The sequence below is a fragment of the Spermophilus citellus genome, assembly GCF_964194105.1.
Source record: "Spermophilus citellus genome assembly, chromosome: 4".
Classification (NCBI taxonomy): domain Eukaryota; kingdom Metazoa; phylum Chordata; class Mammalia; order Rodentia; family Sciuridae; genus Spermophilus; species Spermophilus citellus.
In genome coordinates, this window is record NC_138185.1 from 137,131,173 (window position 1) to 137,152,617 (window position 21,445).

At 45.4% G+C, this 21,445-nt stretch overlaps 1 protein-coding gene across 5 annotated transcripts in view; it reads right to left on the minus strand.

The window, feature by feature from the left end:
* The window catches only part of MAPKBP1 (mitogen-activated protein kinase binding protein 1), a 74,345-nt gene that overhangs the window by 23,210 nt on the left and 29,690 nt on the right, over nucleotides 1-21,445 (minus strand). For 4 of the 5 annotated variants that reach the window (XR_014021637.1, XR_014021638.1, XM_081291586.1 and 1 more), the window contains 23 exons: nucleotides 20,567-20,658; nucleotides 11,180-11,242; nucleotides 10,914-10,971; nucleotides 9,994-10,164; nucleotides 9,458-9,595; nucleotides 9,049-9,231; nucleotides 8,805-8,822; nucleotides 8,090-8,250; nucleotides 7,110-7,299; nucleotides 6,276-6,422; nucleotides 5,882-6,057; nucleotides 4,935-5,026; nucleotides 4,538-4,663; nucleotides 4,134-4,204; nucleotides 3,915-4,036; nucleotides 3,551-3,626; nucleotides 3,328-3,439; nucleotides 3,085-3,148; nucleotides 2,698-2,832; nucleotides 2,376-2,512; nucleotides 2,112-2,167; nucleotides 840-1,076; nucleotides 176-342 (listed from right to left, as the gene is read on the minus strand). Coding sequence is in view for 3 of the 5 variants with exons in the window: in XM_081291586.1 (XP_081147712.1) it covers nucleotides 176-342; nucleotides 840-1,076; nucleotides 2,112-2,167; nucleotides 2,376-2,512; nucleotides 2,698-2,832; nucleotides 3,085-3,148; nucleotides 3,328-3,439; nucleotides 3,551-3,626; nucleotides 3,915-4,036; nucleotides 4,134-4,204; nucleotides 4,538-4,663; nucleotides 4,935-5,026; nucleotides 5,882-6,057; nucleotides 6,276-6,422; nucleotides 7,110-7,299; nucleotides 8,090-8,250; nucleotides 8,805-8,822; nucleotides 9,049-9,231; nucleotides 9,458-9,595; nucleotides 9,994-10,164; nucleotides 10,914-10,971; nucleotides 11,180-11,242; nucleotides 20,567-20,658 (2,792 nt within the window). In the remaining 2 variants the exon portion in view is untranslated. The remainder of the gene's footprint in view (nucleotides 1-175; nucleotides 343-839; nucleotides 1,077-2,111; nucleotides 2,168-2,375; nucleotides 2,513-2,697; nucleotides 2,833-3,084; nucleotides 3,149-3,327; nucleotides 3,440-3,550; nucleotides 3,627-3,914; nucleotides 4,037-4,133; nucleotides 4,205-4,537; nucleotides 4,664-4,934; nucleotides 5,027-5,881; nucleotides 6,058-6,275; nucleotides 6,423-7,109; nucleotides 7,300-8,089; nucleotides 8,251-8,804; nucleotides 8,823-9,048; nucleotides 9,232-9,457; nucleotides 9,596-9,993; nucleotides 10,165-10,913; nucleotides 10,972-11,179; nucleotides 11,243-20,566; nucleotides 20,659-21,445) is intronic. The other variant, XM_081291588.1, reaches the window with a different exon arrangement.

A 21,445-nucleotide genomic window follows, 5' to 3' on the forward strand; every position in this document is an offset into this window, starting at 1 on the left:
AGTGAGCATAAGAGAGCAGCAGCCCCACTGGATTCCTGCCTGGGAGCAGGACTAGGGAGGAGGTGGTGGTGAGGTGTCAGACAAGCCCTTAGCAACCTGGGGCCCAGCCCTCACCCAGCTGAAAAATGCTCAGAGGGAAGGGAAAATGGGGCTGTGGCCAGGGCAGAACCCTTGCCTGGTATCCATGGTGGGGCTGTCACTGGGTTCTGGGTAGACAATACCATCTTCACTGGGTGCAGCCTCCAGATCTTGGGCAAAGACCCCTTCTTCTTGTGACAACAATCGGATAAGGTGGGGACAGGAACAGGGTTGGGAAGCCTGAAGCTGAGGGGATTTTTCATTCTGGGAACATACAAAAGAACATTATGGGAGTTACTAAGGAGAGAAGAGGGTCCTAGTAAAGAGGTGAAGGCGGGTAAGGATTTGGTGTGCACCAATTCTGAGAAAACTGAGTACTTCAGCTCTGAGGACAGACACCAGACAGCTAGACTAGGCTCTGACTGGTATTGTGAGCTTCTGGAAGACCTATATTAGCACACTCTGTGCTGCCAATCTCCAGCCCCACTTAATACCAAGTCCTCCAAGGAACCTGGCTGGCCCAGGGCAAAGGTCATCTTTCTCTCTTCACCCCCACCCCTTCTCTGCCCACCTCCATCACCATACCATACAACTAGCCAGCCTTAACCTGAACTTACAGTTCAGGTGACCTATGTGCCACAGAAGCAGAGCAAGCATAGATGGACCAATACTCAGGCTGCAGCTATTGGCATGAGATATTGGCATGAAACTGATTAAGGCTCCCTGGAGACCGCTAGAGATCTGGGGAAAAGCTGGCTCACCTGGCTAGCATGTGAGGTTACAGGGGCCTTCTGACCATGCTTTCCAGGACCAGATGGAATCATGGCCAGAGAGTCCTGGCAGTGGCCCTGAGGGCTTGGGGTAAGGGTCTCCAGCTGCCGCAGGTCCAACATAGAGCAAACACTCAGTTCTACGCCTGGCTGAGCCCAACGCCCCCTTCTTCTGGGTCCTGAGTTGGCTACAGGAGCTGGGTCTAGGAATTCCACTGTCTCCTGTGCCTGGTAGAGATAAAAAGTAAAGGAGGAATAACAATAAGAACCACACAATGCTATCAATAAGCACTCATATGTCCCTTACTATATGCCAAGAACTAGTCATTTCATCCTCACAACAATCTTATGAAGTAGATATCATCCCCATTCTTACAGATGAGGGGATGGAAGCACACAGGGCTTAAGTGACCAGTCCAAGTCTCACAAACAGTAGGTGGCCTTCAGGTGGGGCTGGCTCCAGAGTTCATGCCCTTCACTGCTTTTCATACCTTCACATAGGAATGTCTAGTCTCTGTCTTCACCATGTCTCTAAAGGTCCTTCACCCTGAGGTCAGACCCAACAGGGCCCCAAAGTTCCTTCACAAAATGAAGGACCAAAATTCCAGCTTGAGATGCATGATGTGGTCAAAATAACACACTAGGTACAATTCTACTATCACTCTGTGAAACTGCAGCTACTGATACAGGGAGATTGGCTTGAAATATCTCCATGGGACATACGAGGGCTGGGCTGCTTTGGGGTTTGCTGTGAAAGCCTTTAACCCCCTCTGGCTACTCTCAAGTAGTCACTCAGTAATTGGTCCTTTTATAGCCTTTTCCCTCCAACTATTCTGCAAATACTAGGCTTACCTCCTAATTGGGAGTAGTGTACTCTTTAGACCTACACTTTCTCATTTCTCCTCTTTGTACACTTGGTTTTCCTGGACTTTAATTCTAACCATGTGGCTCAGATGCCCTTTTCTATTCCCCACCTCAAGTTGCTTTCAGATGGCATTTCTCCCAGGCCCCAGGCAGCTGAAAGGGTTGGAGCAGCTCCCCTAGTACTAAACAACATTTTCTGGTACAGGATGGAAAGACTAGGACTTTCTTCATTCTTAACTGGGACCAGCTGCTTGAACTCCTTCTGGTAATGCCTTCCTTGGAGCATACGGGCAGACCCTCTGTCCAAATACCTCACAACACACAAAGGGCTCTGCTCCCTCCCCACCACCATTTCACCTCCTGTAACCCTGGAAGCACATTTGAATGAAGGAGACTTACTCGGCTCATCTCCCAATGGGACAGGCTTCGGGACAGGGCTGGGCTGGGGACCGAGGCTAGAAAGAAATGGGAAGTGAGAAGGAGTTTCTCAGTGACTATCCACCCCTGGAATTGGGACCCCACATCAACCTATCCCCTGCATTGCCACAGTGATGCCCCAGTTTCCTCAGTTCATGCTAATCTCACCCTAGGGTTACAGAAAGGATCTATCTAGCCATTACACCACCTGTTGGCTGTCTGGCCCCACACCAGACTGCTACAGACCAGGCTCTTTCTTGGTACTCTTGGCAAGGATGGGAAGAGCTGGCAGTTCTTCTTCTTCAGTACCCTCATCTTCTCCCTCCTTGTCACTGTCTGATGAGAGAGCTGGTCCAGAAGAGAGCATCACTGGGGTCTGGGGCCTGAGTCCAAGATAAGGGAGGTCATGGGGATAGCAGATACACTGAGGAAAAAGTCAGGATGATAATACTCTGTGTTTGAGAAGCAAGACCTTGGGAGATAAAGTTGCTGAATGGCAAGAGGAGCAGTGAGATCACAGCAAGCCATCTGGACACCCACCCATCATTTGCCCATATGCTGTTCTCACCGGTTGGGTCCGGAAGCCCTTTGGGGAGAGGTGGGTCCTTGCTGTTTGCCCCCTCGCTGACGCTGGCGCAGCTCGGCCAGACGTTGCCTCATGCTGATGGTCATCTCAGAGCTCAGACGCCATACAAATATGCAGCTGGGATATAGCCACAGAGTTGGGTTAGGGAGAGGCAGGGCAGGACTCTGGAGGTGGCAACACCATTAGTCCTCCTTTCCTGTGGACTGGCAAGAAGACCACAGCCACCCTCCACTGCCAGGCTAGGCCCAGTCAAGAAATTTCCCTGTTCAGCCCTACTTTCCAGAGATACATGAGATGAACAGAGGGGAAGGACAGTGTGTGCTTGTGGCACAAAGAATCTGTTTCTAGGGGAAGCTGGCTTCTACTTACCTGTCCCCTGAAACACTGATGAGATGTTTGCAATCATTACTAAATTTCATGCCAGTGACAATCTCTGTGAAGAACAAAGAATATAGTCTATAAGCCACCCTGAATTTCCAACCACTTCTGTCTGACCTAACTGTGGAGATGGTGGCTGGTTGGAGGGGAAGGTCAGATAGCTCTGTTGGGTCACAAGAAACTAAGTGAAGAAAGAGTAGAGTTCCAGGAGCAGAGTAGTGGGGCTACACTCACCTGAATGGCCAAACATGGTGGCCACACACTCGCCTGAGGAGAAGTCAAAAATTGAGAGGTTCTTGTCGGAACAACTGGTGGCAATGTAGATCCCTGAAGGGTCTGTCTGCACCTGAGGAGTGGAGTCACATAGATGAAGAGTACAAAAGAGCCACTGCTTCTTCACCTCATACTTTTCTGTCCCCTTGTACCTTGGCCCAGTGCCATCCCACTAGGCTCTTACCTTAATTAGAGTGCCATCCTCACCCTGTGATCCTTTAAACAGCTTTTTCTGCTTCCCACTGCTGATGTTGAAGATCCTATAAAAAAAAAAAAAAAAAAAAAAAAAAAAAACTACACTTGCTCTTATAAGGAGGAGTGATAATCAAGCACACTTGGGTGGTAGAAATGCCAGCAGTCACTCCTGGGAGCTAACCCCCAACACCATAGGGGCCACCATTCTTGGGTGAGGCACAGTACTTATTGTGTAAGTTCAAGGGGATACAAAGTCCTGAACAAAAAGATACATATGGGAAATGAGCTGTATAGAGTTGATCCCTTAGAACACGAAAGAATGTGGTCTGACAATCTGAGAGGGGGATGCCCACCGAATATTTCTGTCCTGGCAGCCGATGGCCGTGTACTTCCAGCTAGGCTCCACATCCATGTCATAGAGGGTTGTCTTGCGTACCACATGGTGTGTCCGTGTAAAGTGTACTCCATCACCAGACTGCAGGGGTGGAGCATGTGGTCAGTCCCATACCCAAATGCCTCACCAGACCCACTGAGCCCTGCTTTTACCCCCCTTTACCTCCCGGTACCCTCACCTTCTGTGCAGTGCGGAAGTAGATGCTCTTGTCTGCTCCACAGCTGATCATGCGCACTTGCCCATCGCTGGCTATGGAGGAAGGGGGCCTAGCTACTCCCACCATTCCCACTGCATGAGAGCAACTTTCCTCTGTGTTTTCACCCATTCAAGCTATTCTACATGGTGGGTCAACCAATTAAATAAGAATGCTTCCCTCTAAACTCAGGTTTTCCTTTTTCCCCATCCTCAACCCAACCTGGTTTGCTCAGGGTCCTCCAGACTGAAAGACTATATTCCATTTGTCTTCCCATCCAACCCCAGGCCTCCCAGCTGCTGTCCAACTTCCACACCATTGGCAGACCTTTTTCACAGAAATAGAAGGTGGTGTAGGTGGCAGAATGTATCTCAATTGTCCTGTCCCACCTGCAAATTTGACAGCAGTGATGGAAGATGAGTGCTCATCCAGCGTCTGCTGTAGGCTATACTCCCGCCCAGCATCTAATACGTGGATCAGCCGGTCACGGCTTGCCGACGCTAGCAGCTTCAGACCTAGGGTTGGAAGAACTCAATCAACCCACATGTTCCCTGAGCATGTTCTTAACTAGGCCTGACAAAGAGCCCCAAAGAAATTGAACCTCACATCTCTAAGCTACATCAATCATGGAGCAGGGACAGAGCTGTTCTCTTCTAACTCTACAAAGACCAAATAATCTAAAAGATGATCAGCCTCACATATAAGAGCTAGGATACATATAAGTGGCACTAGAGGGATTGGAGGACTCTATGCAATTTTGGGCTACAGAATGGGCATCCTGCTTACCTGTATCTGGCTTAGAGTATTCCAGGCACAGGATCTCTGAGTCATGTGCCTCCACTTTCAGCATCTCACTCAGAGACTGCAGTTCATGCACCCTACAAAGAGGAGCAGAGGAAGAAAGAGGTCACTGCCAGGCCACAGGAGGAAGGACTCATCCCCTTTGTCTACTATATCTTCTCCTCCAAATTCTTCTTTTCAAACTTTTAAGCTTAGAAAAAAGTTCCAAAAAGAGTACAGAGGTTTCTTATTTTCCTTCCTCGGCTTTTGCTAATGTTAACATCTTGTATAACATGATAATACAATTATCAGAACTAGGGAAATTTACAGTGGTACAATACTGTTTCCATTTGTACAGAAGTAACATATTAAATATGAAAGATCTTATCAATGCTTGATTATTGAAACCATTTACGTATCCCTAAACAGTGACAAAGAAAACAAAACAAAGACCTTACTCAAATTTCACCATTTTTTTCACAAGTCCTTTTTACTTGATCCAGGCTCCTACCCAGAGTCCAAATGTCATCTAGTTGTTACTTCTTAACTTCCTGTAGTCTGTAATAGTTTTTCAATCCTTCCTTACCTTTCATGTCCTTGATACTTTTGAAAAGTATTGATTAATTACTCTGTTGTATGTTTCTCAATTTGAGTCCGTCTGGGGTTTTCTCATGAGTGAACTGAGTTTATGCATTTTGGGTAAGAAGACCACAGAATCAATGTTATATACTTAGAACATCGTATTATGGGCTTCATCATGTTGATGTGTGGATATTAACTATTAACACTTGGTTAAGATGGTCTCTCTCATGGTAAAGTTATTATTTCCTTTCAAGTAATAAATAATTGTTCCTCAACCTTTTTGAGACAAATCCTCCTAAAGCGCTGTTCTTGGGGCCCTAACTACCCCAGCCTACACCATAGGTCAGTACCCACTCTGGACCTGGCATTACCTAAGTGTGCCCATACGGTCTCCAGAAGCTAGATGCTGTCCATTGGGGCTAATACACACAGAGCGAATGCCCACACGGGGATCCATCAGGGACCCATCAGCTTTGTCTCCTCCAGGCATCTCAGTGTCCAGCAGGGCCTGAGTGTTCCCATCCACATAGATTATCTTAATGAGATCCTAATAGAACAGGTTAGAAGATGTGGATAAGGCAAACTTGATAGTATAGCTGAGAAAAGAAAGGAATGCTGGGCAATATAAACCTTGATTCATATAGCCCAACCAAACAAGAGCTGGAAAATCAAGGTCTGAGGGCCCAGTTGTTGAGAATGATGTGTGAAGGCTGTAGGTATTGGAGAACTAAGTATGGAGTGGGGGCCCTGGGGTCTCAGGCTCACATTACTGAGAATGTTTCTGTGCAGGGTGGAGCCATGTACTCCTGAGCTCTCTGTGTTCCACAGGCGGATGGTATTGTCTGAGGAACAGGTAATAAAGGAACTGGGAGGCAGGCAGGCCTGGTTACTGTCCTTCACCTCAGGATACACCTAGAGGGACAAAGGGAAGAGAGACAAAGGGAAAGGGTCCATTCTCTACCCAAGGAAATGAAAGGGAATGAAATTAAAAACAGAATGCTGGCTATGACTTAGCTGGGTACTCCACATATAGTATGTAAAGCCATAACATATACTCTATATATTTTTTTAAAATATTTTTTTAGTTGTAGAGGAAAACAATACCTTTATTTATTTGTTTGTTTATTTTTATATGGTGCTGAAGATCAAACCCAGTGCCTCACATGTGCCAGGCCAGCACTCTACCACTGAGCCACAACCCCAGCCCCATACTTTATATAATGACTAAGGGAAAACCCATTAACCAAGCACTAACTACGCACCGCTCCTCTATGTCTCCCACTTATATCTTTTCCTTTTATTCTTACAACATTAGATGAATCAGGAATATCATTTTATAGCTGAGGAAACTGAGGCTTGGTCAAGTTTAATAACTTGTTCAAAATCACTGATCCCAGGATGAGGTAAAACCAAGGACAGATGGGGCAGATTGGAAGAAGCCTAGGATGCATAGCAGTAAAATTCAAGCTCAATCCCAGGATCTACAACAGGGACATCACTGGAGAAATAGGGAGGCAGCAGGAACTTATGGTTATACTTAGGGTTCCCCACTTTCTGTCCTCAAAATGGCATCCCAGCAAATCAGGTCAACCCACATACCTCCACACTCCAGACGCAGGAGGAATGATACAGAGCCGAGTACACCTTGCCCACTTTCTTAGGGTCCCTCACATCCCAAACATAGATGCTGTGGTCATTGTATACACAAGACAGCCACTGATTAGTTGGATCGAAGGTCAAGGCAATGGTGTCTGGATACCTAGCATTTGCCCCTCCAGAAAAGAGGCGACTGTTAGGGAGAGGACAAAATAAACTGGTGAGACCAAAGGGAATGAAGAGAAGCTGACTCACAAGAAAGGGCAGGGCATGGGCATCTCCTGTAGACATGCAAGTTTAGAGGTAGTTGCTTGAAAACAAAGAAGCAGCCTCTTATACCCATCAGCTGAGAGTTGACCAGTACTAGCTACTGAGCCACAATGCTCTCCTGATGAACAGAATTAAGTTCACAGAATATCAAAGTCAGACAAGGTGATTCTGTAGCCATAATAGGGCAAAGCAAAATGAAACTATTCTGCAATCATTTCTGCACACAGAGGAAAACAAGATCACCATCCAAGCCTCAAAAATGACCAAACATCACCTTTTCCTGTCTAACACAATTGATGGCCACTTCTTTACCATATAACAGCTTAACCCCATACTCTTCCTTCTAGTTCTTAGATAAAAAGCATCAAGAGGACCAGTTGTGAAATTTCCCCTAGGAATTGTTCCCTAATAGCATCCAACCAGAAAAAAACTTCAATCCCTTAAACTATTCCTAAAATAATCTAATGCAACCCCAAATCCTATAATAAGCTACTCTAAACACCCACCTACTGAGATACTCCCTGGTCCTCCATAGTGCAAGGTCTCCTTGGTTCGAAAAGTATCAATAAAACCAAATGAATTTGTCTACAGAGGTGATCCTGGTATCTCTGGGCATCAATACACTCTTTATTTATTTCTCTGAAGCACTTTTGACAAGGAAGTCTGGGTACATGGTAAGGCAATGAATGGAGGCAAGGGCCCACATAGCTCACCTGGCCTCAGTGATACTGGCAATGTCTGTCCCCAAGGCATGGGGTCTGGGCAAAGTGCTGAGGAAGTGTAGGTTACAGGGGTTGAAAAGACGCACAGTACCATCAGCACAGCCACAGAAGATGTAGTCTTGGCTCACAGAGATGCAGTGGGCCACCGTGGTCTGTGGGCAAAGTAACTCAGGTCAGTAAGAGCCACCTGCCCATTCAGTCTTTTCTTCTCCTCCCAAACCCCTCAATAACAGTCCCCTGCTAAAAGGAGAGAAAAGTCAAGGTGGAGATGAGGGAATAGCAGCCCAGCTGCTGTCTTGAGCCCCTCAACTATCATCCAGTGGTACTCTCCCTCCAGCAAAAGGTGGCCAAAGGGCCCAGGGTCCTATGCAGTTGAGGGATGGAGATCAGGGAGATCTAAGGCACCAGAAGTTTTGGCAAAGAGGATAAAGTGCCAGGTGCGGGGCACATGCCTATAATCCCAGCAGCTTGGAAGGCTGAGGCAGTTCAAAGTTCAAAGCCAGTCTCAGCAATTTAGCAATACCCTCAGCAACTCAGTGAGACCCTATCTCAAAATAAAAAATTAAAAGGGCTGGGGCTGTAATTCAGTGGTTGAGTACCCCTGGGTTCAATCCCTAGTACCAAAAAATAAATAAATAAATAAAGTAGGAAAAGCCTAGCAGAGAGAAACAGTCTGAGGAATAGAGGAGGTCTAGGCAGCACTTACTGTGAAGCTGTCTGTGTTCTGAGCAGAAGAGGAAAGCAAGGGAGAGAGAAAGAAAGAGAGAGAGCAAGAGGAGGCAGTTACACAGATCACCAGGAGCTGGCACTGGGCCAACTCTCGCAACCCAGGCTTCCTTCTCCTGGAATCCCCTCCTGCATGCATGAAGGCCCACAACCTAGGATCTGGAGCCCCCAACATCAGTTCTCCCAACTTGAGCCATGCCCTTCTCTGGTACAGAGGTACTTACTCTCAGCTCCACCCACTTGTCCAAAAGCCTGCGATCACTGAACTCACACAGCAGGCCTGAGGATGTGATGCAGAAAGTGCTGTCGGCTTTCTTTCCTCGGCCACAGGCCACATCAGTAAACAGGTTGTTCCGTAGCTCCCCCAGCAACCCTGAGCGGCCCAGCAGGGGTACAGTGGCATTTACCTGTAGAGACATGCCAACACTAGCCATCCATCTACCCCAGATCCTTCCCCCTAGAAAAGAGGTCCTAGGAGAGGGGAAGTGGCAAGGTCCCTTGCTTTTTGAGACTACTGTTTTAGCCCAGATAACACCTGGCTCATTCAAAATTTCTGTGTGGTGGCTGAGCAGGCAGAAGAGGCCCCAGTGGAATAGTCTTCTCCCAGGGTGGGAGACTATCTCAGCACCTCACCTTTGAAGTCTTGCTGTCATCAAGGTACCAGAATTTGATGTGTCGGTTGCCTGCAGTGACAAAGTAGCTGCAATCTTCAGAGAAGGACACAGCTGTCACCCGACTGGACACCTTATTGGAGGCCACCACAATGTTTTTCTGGTGGGAAAGTCAAAAGAAGAATCAAGGGTTTGTCTCTCTGGGCTAAGAAGAAAGAGACTCAAATAGAAGAGAGAAAAAAATTCTACTTGGGGGGAAAAATGTTTCTTTCTAAGATCTGCTGGAAAAAAGAGGGGTAGGAGAGAATTCCTTTCTAGAGGAACTGAAAAGATACATTTCCTTTAGAGGTCAGAAAGACATAAAGCAAGCCCTTTCTAGCAACATGGTTGAAACACAGTTGCTATTTTCTTCTTCAGATCATTTTCTAGGATGAGACTGAGATCAGCAAAGTCGATTGAAGTAGCTCAGGGCAGCAGCTCAGGGTAACAGCTTCCTGACTCCCCCAACTGACAATTCAACTCCCACAAAGTTTCCAGGCCATCCCACCTACCACTCACCTTCCAGGCCCAAACGTTGACAATCATATCATGCTGGTAGCCCACGGAGACAATGTACTTGGCACTAGGGGAGAAGGCCACACAAGCCACTCCATACTTATGCTCTTGCAGCTCTGCCACTTGGCTATGCTCAGCCACATCCCAAACCCGCACGGCAGGCATGTGCCCACTCTGCAGGGAGGTAAGAACTGTAAGTGAGGACCATAGATAGGTACACCTATTCAGACCCTTAAAGGTCTTTCAGAGTGGGAGCCCTCACCTCCTTACTACTGGACACCATCATCTCTAATGGTCCCCTGGCCAAAAGTCAAGAGCAGGGTGCTATTCAGAACAAAGATATAATAGAGGAGACATGATAAATATCTGATGATGTCAGTGATTATTAGAGATACAGTGGTTCCAGATTTTATTCAGTGTATCTGGGTAGAGGCCCAGACCTCCGTATTTGGCCAAAGCTCCTTGAATGATTCTGATGGACAGATAGCCTTCTATCACCACTCATGTCTGTTTCTACCCTTCCTGTAAGAGACTGAGAGGGCAGAAGTATTCTGCACGTGCCCAGCAGGGGGCCTCCAGAGATAAGGAATATTTTAGGTCAGTGGTTTTCTGTATGCTTCCCTAACCACCCACATCATTATTCTCTGGGAACTTGTTAGAAAAGTCATTTGGGGATTCCCAGACCTGTAGAATCAGACAACTCTGAGGGCAGGCCCAGCAACATGTACTTTAACAAGCCTTCTAGGTGATTCTGATGCATACCAATGCTTAGAACTACTTGTTTAAGGTATAGAAAAAACAGGATTTGGCATCAGTTCAGGAAGACAAATTGACAGTAGCCTAACTGAACACAGGATTATGGTTTTGCTGAGGGCAGACAACCCACACTCTTAATAGAATTGCTGCTTCTCTCCTTCACTCACCTCTCCAGTGACCAAGTACTTGCCATCAGGGGAGAAGGCAAGAGCAGTGATAGTTTTCCTGCAAGAGATGGGGCTGATTCAGAGGGGCAGTGGCAATCTGCCCCCCTACCCACTGCCAGGACCTTTCCCAAAGGCACAACCAGGAGACTCAGATGGCATAGCACTGCCTTATCTGGCCCTGGCCCCAACCATGTCCCAGTCAGAGTCTCAGTGTCCTCTCATGCTGCCAGGAGGAAGAAGTTTTCCCTGAAGCCAGGCCCACCTACCTGGAACTGTTGAGGATGTGATGCTGTTTGTGTTTCCGGGGATTGAAAAGCACAACCACACACCTGAGGAGATGAATGAGACATGAGACTCAGCACCAAATCATAGCTTCCCCAGAAGCTCGCAGGCCATCTAAGACTTCTAGTTACCCAGCAGAGGAAACATTCAAGCTCAGAAAGGTTCCAATGCTTTCTCCTGGAAACCTGTTCTTGCTTCCTTTCTCCATCCAAGAGAGACTGTCTCTGTAGCCCCGCAGGATAAAAAGGCTCCCTGGACATCTATACCCACCAAGTTCCCAAGTACCAACCCACAATCTCTGGCCATAGCTACAAAGAGCAGCAGGAACACAGGCCTTCCCAAAGCCCTTGCAAATACCTGAGGAAGGAGTAAAGGAGGGAAGAATCAATGTGATTTAGGTAAAGCAGGCCTCAGGTGTACAGCCTGTTCTCAGGCTTAGAGCCTCACACAGCCATTTGTGTGTCAATCATTTGTGCCCAAAGGAGGAGTAAGGCCTCTCATGTGTGTGGACGTGTGTACACCTGGAAGGAACTGGCCTTCAAAACTTCTACATATTGGATAAGGAAGAGCATGGGAGGCCTCAAAGGGGACCAAAACTACAGGGAGGCCTGGTAAGACAGGAATGAGAGACAGAGATAGCTTGAAGAAAACCTTATAGAGCCACAGAGCTCCCAAGCCCATCTCAAATAATCTCTAAATAGGGCCTCCTGACTGCTACAAAAGGATAAGAAGGGACTTTGCCTGCCTTGCACAGAAGGTTCAGAAAATATCATTTGGCCACTAAAAATTGCTAGGCTGAATTCATGATGATGAAAGACCTGGGGTGTATTTTTTTCATACACTGAAAAAAAAGTCTTGGGTTGGGGATGTGGCTCAAGCGGTAGCGTGCTCGCTTGGCATGCGGGCGGCCCAGGTTCGATCCTCAGCACCACATACAAACAAAGATGTTGTGTCTGCCGAGAACTAAAATAAATAAATAAATATTAAAAAAAGAAAAAAAGTCTTAAAATCTGAATATCTAAATCAACTATAACTGCTATATTTTTTTCATACACCTATTCAGGAGTGATTGAGCACTCCAGCCAGGTAATAAGACTGCTGAACAGGATCAGGTCCAGATTGCCCAGAGGCAGCTCCAGGGAGGGAAGCTGGGTGGCAGGCATCAAAAGGAAGAAGCCAGAAGCCAGTAGCCAGGCAATGTTCTTGTTAGGCTCCTTGGCTTTGAGCAGGCTCTGGCCTGTTCCCCACCTTCCTCACCTGTTCATTAGCAGTGGAACTACTGACAAGAGCAAGCTACACCAGGGAAGAGGAGGAGAAGAATGAGCAAATAGCTACTTCCCCAAGTCCTAAACTTTTGTTAGAGGGAAGCCCACTGCAATCCCCACATCTAAACCCCACTGCTGCTGAAAACTAGAAGTGGAAGAGATACAAGTTGCTAGTGAATGCTTAGCTGACCAATAGCTTTGGAATTCCTGAGCCCATAATCTCCTCTAACTCAATCTACCCGTTCCTTCCTCACCATTTTCCCCCTCCTCTCCCCATCTACTCTTTCCTGTTCCCTTTACGCCTTTTCTCCTTTCTTTTTTTCATTTCTCCCTTCTAGAATGTTGTGGTCAGGAGAGCTTTACAAAATGACAAAAACAAGATGACTTTGGAAACAGTGCTCAATCACTCCTGAATAGGTGTATGAAAAAAAAATATATAGCAGTTATAGTTGAAAGTCTACAGATTTAGATATTCAGATTTTAAGGCTTTTTTCCAGTGTATGAAAAAAATACACCCCAGGTCTGTCGTCATCATGAATTCAGCCCAGCAATTTTCAGTGGCCAAATGATATTTTCTGAACCTTCTTAAAATCCGTGCTGACTGGTTAAGGAGGCCCTGTATAGGTTCATCTCTTTAGCAAAGGCTTCCATAGTCTGATTAGTTTATGAATTACCTAGTAACCTGGGAATTGAACTCAGGGCCTCACATGTGTTAGGTAAGCACTTTACCACTGAGCTACATCCTAAGCCCAGTTACCTAGCTTTCTGATTAGTTACAGATCAACCATAGCAGAGGGCTTCTACTCAAGAGTTGATATACTTGAATTGACTTGATATACAATCCAACCAACCACATACCACATCCAGAAAAAGTTAAGTGTTGAGGGCTCTACAATAAGCCTGTGAGTTTTCCCTTAAGCCCACTGTCCCAAAGCAGCATTATAGCTTTTAAAGGGCAGTGCATCAGACTGCTTAAAACACTTTCCAGGGCTGGGGATGTGGCTCAAGCGGTAGCACGCTCGCCTGGCATGCCTGCGGCCCAGGTTCGATCCTCAGCACCACATACAAACAAAGATGTGTCCGCCAAAAACTAAGAAATAAATATTTAAAAAAAAAAAAAAAAAAAAAAAAAAAAAAAAAAACAACACTTTCCAGGTCATTGCTCCAAACTTTTCCAGGTCATTGTTCTGAAACTTCTTGGGACAAAACATCCTGTTTCATCCTTCTCCTAAGTTTGACTCCATGGTGGGAGGAAGAGAAAAAGCAGCAGTGTATGTGTGTGTGTGTGTGTGTGTGTGTATGTGTGTGTGTGTGTCTAGAGGCAGATGAACAAACTCTCCCTTCTCTAATATTTGCCCGCTCCACTAGTTAGCCTGGGAAATTCTCAGGTATGGCATGGAAGAGTTAAGAAAAGGAGAAAAACACACAGAGGGAGGCTCTTAATCTCAACTTTTTACTCCTAGTAATTCAGATTTGAAAACCATTCAACACAGGGAAAAAGGAAGAGACCAACCCATGGAAACAGCTCCACTGTGGAGACAATAATGTAGATGCTGAACGGCTCCCTGTGTGCCTAACTGTTTGAGCTCCCAAGAAAACAGGAGGTCCTGTTCAGGAAGGAGCCTCCTCGTTCTTCTTGGTGAACTTTCAGCAAGCTCCTCAGTCAGCTAGGAAAAGCAGGGGGAAGCACAATTGTCATCAGTCTTTGGCCCTCTATTTCCACATCCCTGCCCAGCAGCATGAGCCTTGCAGCAGTTCTAACTGAAATCCTCAACATGACAAGGGCAGGGCTGGCTGGGCTGGCTGGGCTGGCCCAACAGTCTAACTCCTGTAACTCAGAACCTGAGGGTGCAGAGAGATTGCCTGATCTCACAGGAAGAGGGTAAGGCCTCAGTTCCTCTGGGCTTCAGCTCCTGGGAGTCATGTGTGGAATACTAGTGCCAGGAAGGGCCAATCCCTTAAGATTACCCAATTCCCTGTACAGGTCCAGGCCTGCTACCATCAAGAAGAACCCAGCATATTCAATAGGATCCACCTTCTACTATTCTCCAACTTCCAGAAGGCAGCGCTAAATGAACCCTGAAATGAGTTATGACTGAAGCAGCACATGCAGGGAGCAGGCACAGAAGGTTCAATCAGAGATCCTGTGCCTTCAAATTTCTTCTTTCAGATCAGATAAAATCAAGAGTGACTCAACGAGGTATACCAAAGGTCCTTCAAGCCTGGCTCAAATGTCATCCTCTACCCCTAATTATGACTAAAAACCTACTCTCCACATTCTCTATTGCTCTTTAACATCACTGCTTATACTTTTTTCCAAGTGTACATTTACTTGTAATATTCTACATAATTTAACTTCACACACTAGATTGCCAGCTCTGTGAAGAGGACATTTTTTTTTTTTTTTGTCTTTTTTATTTACTGGTAAGTCCTTAGGGCCTAGAAGATAGGCACTCAGTAAGTATTTATGGATGAGTGAATACAACTTTAAGTTACTAGCTGCAAGATCAAAACTCTTGACTGCTGAGAAATCTCCTGGGTAGTAGACCTGTGAACCAGGACAGGTCCTAGCACAGGTCTATGGTCCTCCCACATGGTAGGCATTTTGGATGACCCACTGATGCCCAAGGGCAATATGGCAGAAGAAAGAGCAAGAACACCTCTCTGCTAACGTATTCTATGATCTTGGACATCTACCTTCACTTCTCTGCTGACCCCCTGGATAGCCCTTTCCTTGTATTAGGGGACCCTTCAAGAGCACCATGTTGGTTATTTTGGATACTATCTTCAATTCTCACAACAATTCTATGAGGTAGATATTACTTCTGTTTTATAGATGAGAAAATTGAGGTTAAGATAAGTGAACCAGGTTATGAGGTCTACTGGCATCTCTGGTTTCTGGAACACTGTTTCTTGAGCCCCCTCCTCCAAGACATGGGAAAAGACTGGATGTTATATTACCCTGTGAATTATGTGCCCAATGATTTAGGGCTGTCAGCATGCTTTTCTTTTCCCAGAGGACTCTAAACATAATCCTTCCCTTGACAAAAAGTGAACTGCAAGACTTAGAAGCCAGGTCAAAAAGGAAGCATCCACACACCCTTCTTCTCATTAATTCAAGTGAATTGAGTCCTCCTTCCTTCACCATCTTTGACATTTCCTTCATCTGAAACTTTTTGGAGTCAAATCATACATGTTGCTGCCTCCTTATTATTTAGGTACTATTTCAAATGATTGATCCCTGACCACCCAATCTTAAAGTAGCCCTTCCCTGCTCCCAGTTTTTCACTTAATCTCTTTCCTCCCCTTATTTTGTTTTCCCCTTATTTAAACTATTGTCTGACACTACCTTGTTCACTTACTTGCTTAAATTCTTATTGTCTGGCTCACCCTTCTTGAAGCTAAACCCCATAGAAGCAGTGACCCTGGCTGTCTTACTTACTGCTACATCCCCAGTATCTGGCCCAGAGCAGGTTCTCAACAAACACCTGCTAAACAAATGAATGCATCAATCAATAAACTATTGTGGGAAGAACTAAGGGGTACTGGTTTCCAGTGTAAGATATATAGGGAAGTTGAAAGGAAAGGTACCAAGCCCCCCCCCCCCCGGCCCGTTTGTATGTACCCCTGCATATGATTTCATCAGGACACCAAGTCCAAGTATCCTCCTCTCAGGCCCACCTGGTCTCTCCATTGTCCCACACACTTCCTGGCAAACACCCACACAAGGCTTGCCTCAGAGAGTAAGAAGGGAGCTCTTTGTTTCTTCAGCTCAGATGTTACTAGAATACAGCATAAGAGGAGTTTCTGTCCTTCATTGTACCTTGTCCAATGCTTTGAAGCGGGGATCCCAAAATAAATTCCAACATGGGCTGAATAGACTGAAGGGCCTTCTCAAGTGAAGTCAGTTTCCCTCTTTCCCCCACCTCCCAACCTAAAGCAGTCATGAACCCTCTTAGCTGCTGGATGAGCCTAGTCACCTTGCTAGGACACTTTTTACTCCAGTGGTCAAGGAGCAGCTCTTCCCAGAGCACTTACCCAGGTTACTCAGGCAATGAGGCCAAGAGAAACCCATACTCAGAACTAACTTGCTCCAAAGTGACAACAGAGGCTGTGAAGTGAAGTAGAAAAAAGGGTGTTCAACTAAATTAAGTCCCTCAAAGAAGCTATATGGGGATTAAGCTGGCATCCTAGGGTAGGAGGGCTTAAAGCATGACAGATGAGGGTGGGCAGTAGAGAAAATGACAGCAAAGGGAGAGCTTTGGAGAAGAGAAGCAGGAGCCACTATAACTGAGGGGTCTCTAACAAAGACTCCACACTCAGCTTGGAGTTCCAAACCATACTGCTGTCTGATATATGCTGTCCAACCTTCTTTCCTTGTGCTGTTTCATTTCCTCTCAGAAAACTTTGTTTTGGTTTGATATTTGCCTCTAGGCCTCTGGGAGAATTTTCTAAGTTTTGTTTCTCCTCTTGTTTCTAGGATACCTGAGAGGGCTTCTGGAGCAACAAGCACAGCAGGAGCAAGAGTGGGGGTTGGGAGTGGTGTTAGGATTACCACATTGCAAGAGAAGGAAGACAGGGGAAAGAAAGAACCAGTTTGGGCTCACACAAATTATGGTGGTCCCTGGGGATCCCAGAAGCACATTAGGGAGTTCAGCAAAGAGTAGAATTAAAACCCCCAGAAAGAGGACATTTTCAAAGAGAAAAATCAAAGTTTCTTTGAACTGACAAAAATTCAAAGGTCAGAAGACAAACTGATCAGGGGCAGAGCCCAGCACAGGCCCAAGTGAAGCACGGTTGGAAGACCTACTAGAGGTTGCAGTGTCAGGGAAGCCTGCATACACTACCTGTAAAGATAATGACTCCCAGCCACATGTGCTGGGCTGGGACTTGCCCATAAACATAAGCACATATCCTTAAAGGGGCCAGGCCTGGGGTCTCTTAGGGAAGAGGGAGGGCACAGGGTTCCACACTCCCCAATTCAGCAAACACCAGAGCAACACCCTAGGCCTTTCCTGCCTATTCTTCATCTAGATCCAGCCCCACACCCAACAAGAAGGAGCCTGGCTTTCCCAGGCAAAGGCAGGAATGAGTGGAATTCCCCTGAGGCAGGCTGTACAGGGTTATCCAGCAACAGAGGTCCTTCATCAACTTGCCTCTGGAGGGGGAGAAGACCAACCCTACCTCTGCCAGGTAGAGCCAGTGCAGCTCCCATAGTCCCCCCACTACAGATACCAAACACCAGAGGGCCCCTCAGGAAAGACACTGACCTCAGAACCTAGGGGTAAAAGACTCTGGCACAGAATGAGCTGCCCATAAATTAGGCTCTTTTCATTCAAATGACAGACAGCTTAGAGGAAAAGCAGCTTTGAAAAATAATCTGCAAGTCTGGTCTTCCCTATCCTATGCCATTTTAAGAGTTAGAGCTCTGAGATCAGACTTCTTGGATTGTAACCCCAATTCAGACATTAATTATGTAACCTTGAGCAAATTGATTTACTTCATTGAATATGTTTCATCCTCTAAAATATGGAGGTGACTAGGCTGGGCATGGTGGCACATGCCTGTAATCCCAGTGACTCTGGAGGCTGAGACAGGAGGATCACAAGTTCAAAGCCAGCCTTAGCAATGGCAAGGTGCTAAGCAACTCAATGGGACGCTGTCTCTAAATAAAATACAAAATAGGCCTGGGGATGTAGCTCAGTGGTCGAATGCCCTTAAGTTCAATCCCTGGTACCAAAAAAAAAAAAAAAAAAAAAAAAAAAAAAAAAAAATTATATATATATATATATATATATATATATATATATATATATATAGAGAGAGAGAGAGAGAGAGAGAGAGAGAGGGAGGGAGAGGAAGACAGATGGGATGGAGTAGCACATGCCTGTTATCCCAGCAACCCAGAAGGTTAAGGCAGGAGAATCACAACCTTAGAAGGATCCTAGCCTCAGCAATTTAGTGAAATCCTTAGACCCTGTTTCAAGATAAAAAAAAAAAAAAAAAAAAAAAATTGAAAAATAAAAGGACAGGGAATGTAGCTCAAGGTAAGGAGTATCTGGGTTCAATCCCCAGCACTGCCCCCGACCAATAAATAAATAATTGGGGTAATAGTAACAACCCCACAGGACTGCTCTGAGTATTAAACAGTATAAAGTGCTTAAAGAGTACCTGGACCATAATAAGTATTTTATAAAGATAACTTTTTTGATGAGATTATGAAACTAAGTAAATCATGTATCCGGTATAAAAACTATATAAGTTGCTAGGGAAATTATATTGGGGAACTAGGCATTCCAAAGTTGAGGGTGGGGTAAGAAAAGTAAAACAGTGGCCTTTCTTATTTTCATGTTCCTGAGCCCATCAGCAAGGGACAGAAAGGATTAGAAGAAGGTGGGACCCCCCCCCCCCAGAAAAAACACTTCTATAAAAGCCTAAGAAACTATGATTCAGGTTTCTCATTTGGAGGAGATTTGTAGGAGCAGAAGATTAAAACAACAGCAATAACATTATCCCCAGGCCCCTACTTCTCTTTCATGGCACGGACACTACTTAAAGCAGATAAACAGTAATATCAGGATTATTTCTAATAAGTGGAAATGAGTCAAATATCCATCAACCAAAGAACAGTTAAAATGTGATATAGCAATATGATGGAACATTATTCAGCCATAAAAAGGAATGGAGTACTGATACATGTGACATGAACAAATCTTTAAAATATTAGGCTAAGTGAAAGAAGATAGTCACAAAAAGCCAAATATATGATTCCATTTATATGAAATGTCCCAATTAGGCAAATCTGTGGAGACAAAAAAGTAGACTAGCACTTGCCTAGGGCTGAGGATTTAGGGAGGGGGATTGGAGAGTGACTGGTAATGGGTATGGAGTTTCTTTTCTTTTTTTTCCTTATAAATTTGTTTTTGAGACAGTCTCACTATGTTGTCCAAGCTGGTCTTGACCTCCTGGTCTCAAATGATCCTGCTTTAGCCACCCCAATGGCTGGGACTATAAGCACATGCCATCATACCCACCTATATGGAGGGGTTTTTTGGTTTGTTTTTTGATTCCAGTGCTGGGGATTGAAGCCAGAGGTCCTCTACCACTGTTACACCCCCAGCCCTTTTTTATTTTGACACAGGATCTTATTACGTTGCTGAGGCTGACCTCAAACTTGTTATCTTCTCACCTCACCCTCCTCAGTTGCTGGGAATGCAGGCATACACCACTGTACCCAGCTGGAGTTTCTTTTTAGGGCAATAAAATTTTTCTTAAATCAACTGTGGTGATGGCAGCACAACTTTGTGAAAATACTAAAGACTATGATAGTAGATATTTGTTTATTTATTGCAGTGTTGGGGGATCAAAACCAGGGCCTTGCACAAGCTAGGCAAGTACTCTCTTGAGCTATATCCAGTTCTCAATTGGACATTTTATTTTTTATTTTTTTTTTTAAGAGAGAGTGAGAGAGGAGAGAGAGAGAGAGAGAGAGAGAGAGAGAGAGAGAGAGAATTTTTAATATTTATTTTTTAGTTCTCGGCGGACACAACATCTTTTGTTAGTATGTGGTGCTGAGGATCGAACCCGGGTCGAATGCATGCCAGGTGAGCGCGCTACCGCTTGAGCCACATCCCCAGCCCTCAATTGGACATTTTAAATGTATGGTATTAAATCTCAATAAAGGTGTTTTGTTTTGTTTGAGTTTATTTTTGGTGGTGCTAGGGATTGAACTCAGGACCTTCAGGACCTTGTGCGTGGGAGGCTGGCATTCTACCAACTGAGCTATATCCCCAGCCCTCAATAAAGGTGTTTTTAACAATGGCTAGAAGGTAGTTATTGAAGATGGTGCTGGGAACCATGTGTAATATAGAGTATAAATTTGTATGTGTAGATGGGTAGGTGGGGACAGATGGTCAAAAAGCAGGACAGGATAGCAATAAGGACAATACCCAACAAAGACCTTTACCTAGTTACAGAAATGGCACGAAAACATTAACCTGGATATATCTCCCAGAAGATACCAGAAAATGCCAGCCCACCCCACCTGGTCTAGCATTTCTATAAACTCACATGCAACAACAAGATCCCTTCTTCCAAGGCACTTACCCCGCTGGATAGGCAACTAAGCCTGATCGGGGATCACAGGCAAGTCCTCTGCCTCCAGACACTGTTATTCCCAACACCTTCTCCAAGGTTACCTGTTAGAACAAGACAGAAAGTGACATGTTATAGACAGAGTAGGTTCAGGACGGAGGTGATGAAGTGCTTTCCTGATGCCCTTATCTTCAAGAAAATGGAGCTATGATTTCTCCAAGCTCTGTTTAGGTCAAAGGACTTTTGATCATATTGGAAAATTTCAGTGTGCATCACCTGTGTTTAACCAGATTCAATGTACAGGTACTGTGGGAAAGAAAATCAACAGGTTAAAGCACAATCCATGGCTAAAGAACAATAAGCAATTCAGGAAGGCACTATTTACAAGCTAGGGCCTTGGGTCCCTAGATTGGGCTTTTGGGTCTATGAGACTCAGGGAACCATGTGTAATATAAAGTTCAGGGAATGTACTGATCTTCATGCCTTGTCAGGCATGAAAGATAGTTCAGGGAATGTACTGATCTTCATGCCTTGTCAGGCATGAAAGATAGGCCATTGTGATCTACCAAGAACCAAAAGGATGTTAGGTATTGATTAGGTGACTCATAATATCTCTTAACTTTTTTTTGGCGGGGGGGGGTACTAAGGAGTGAACCCAATGATACTTCATCACTGAGCTACATCCCCAGGTTTTTTTTGTTTTGTTTTGTTTTGTTTTGTTTTTTTTAGACAGGGTCTCACTAAATTGCTGAGGCTGGCCTCAAATTTGCAATCATCCTGCCTAAGCCTCCCAAGTTGCTGGGGTTACAGGTATGCACCATCAGGTCCATCAACTATCCTTGACCTCTGCATTCTATCATGTTCTTCCCCTCCCCATCAGAGGTCTCTACC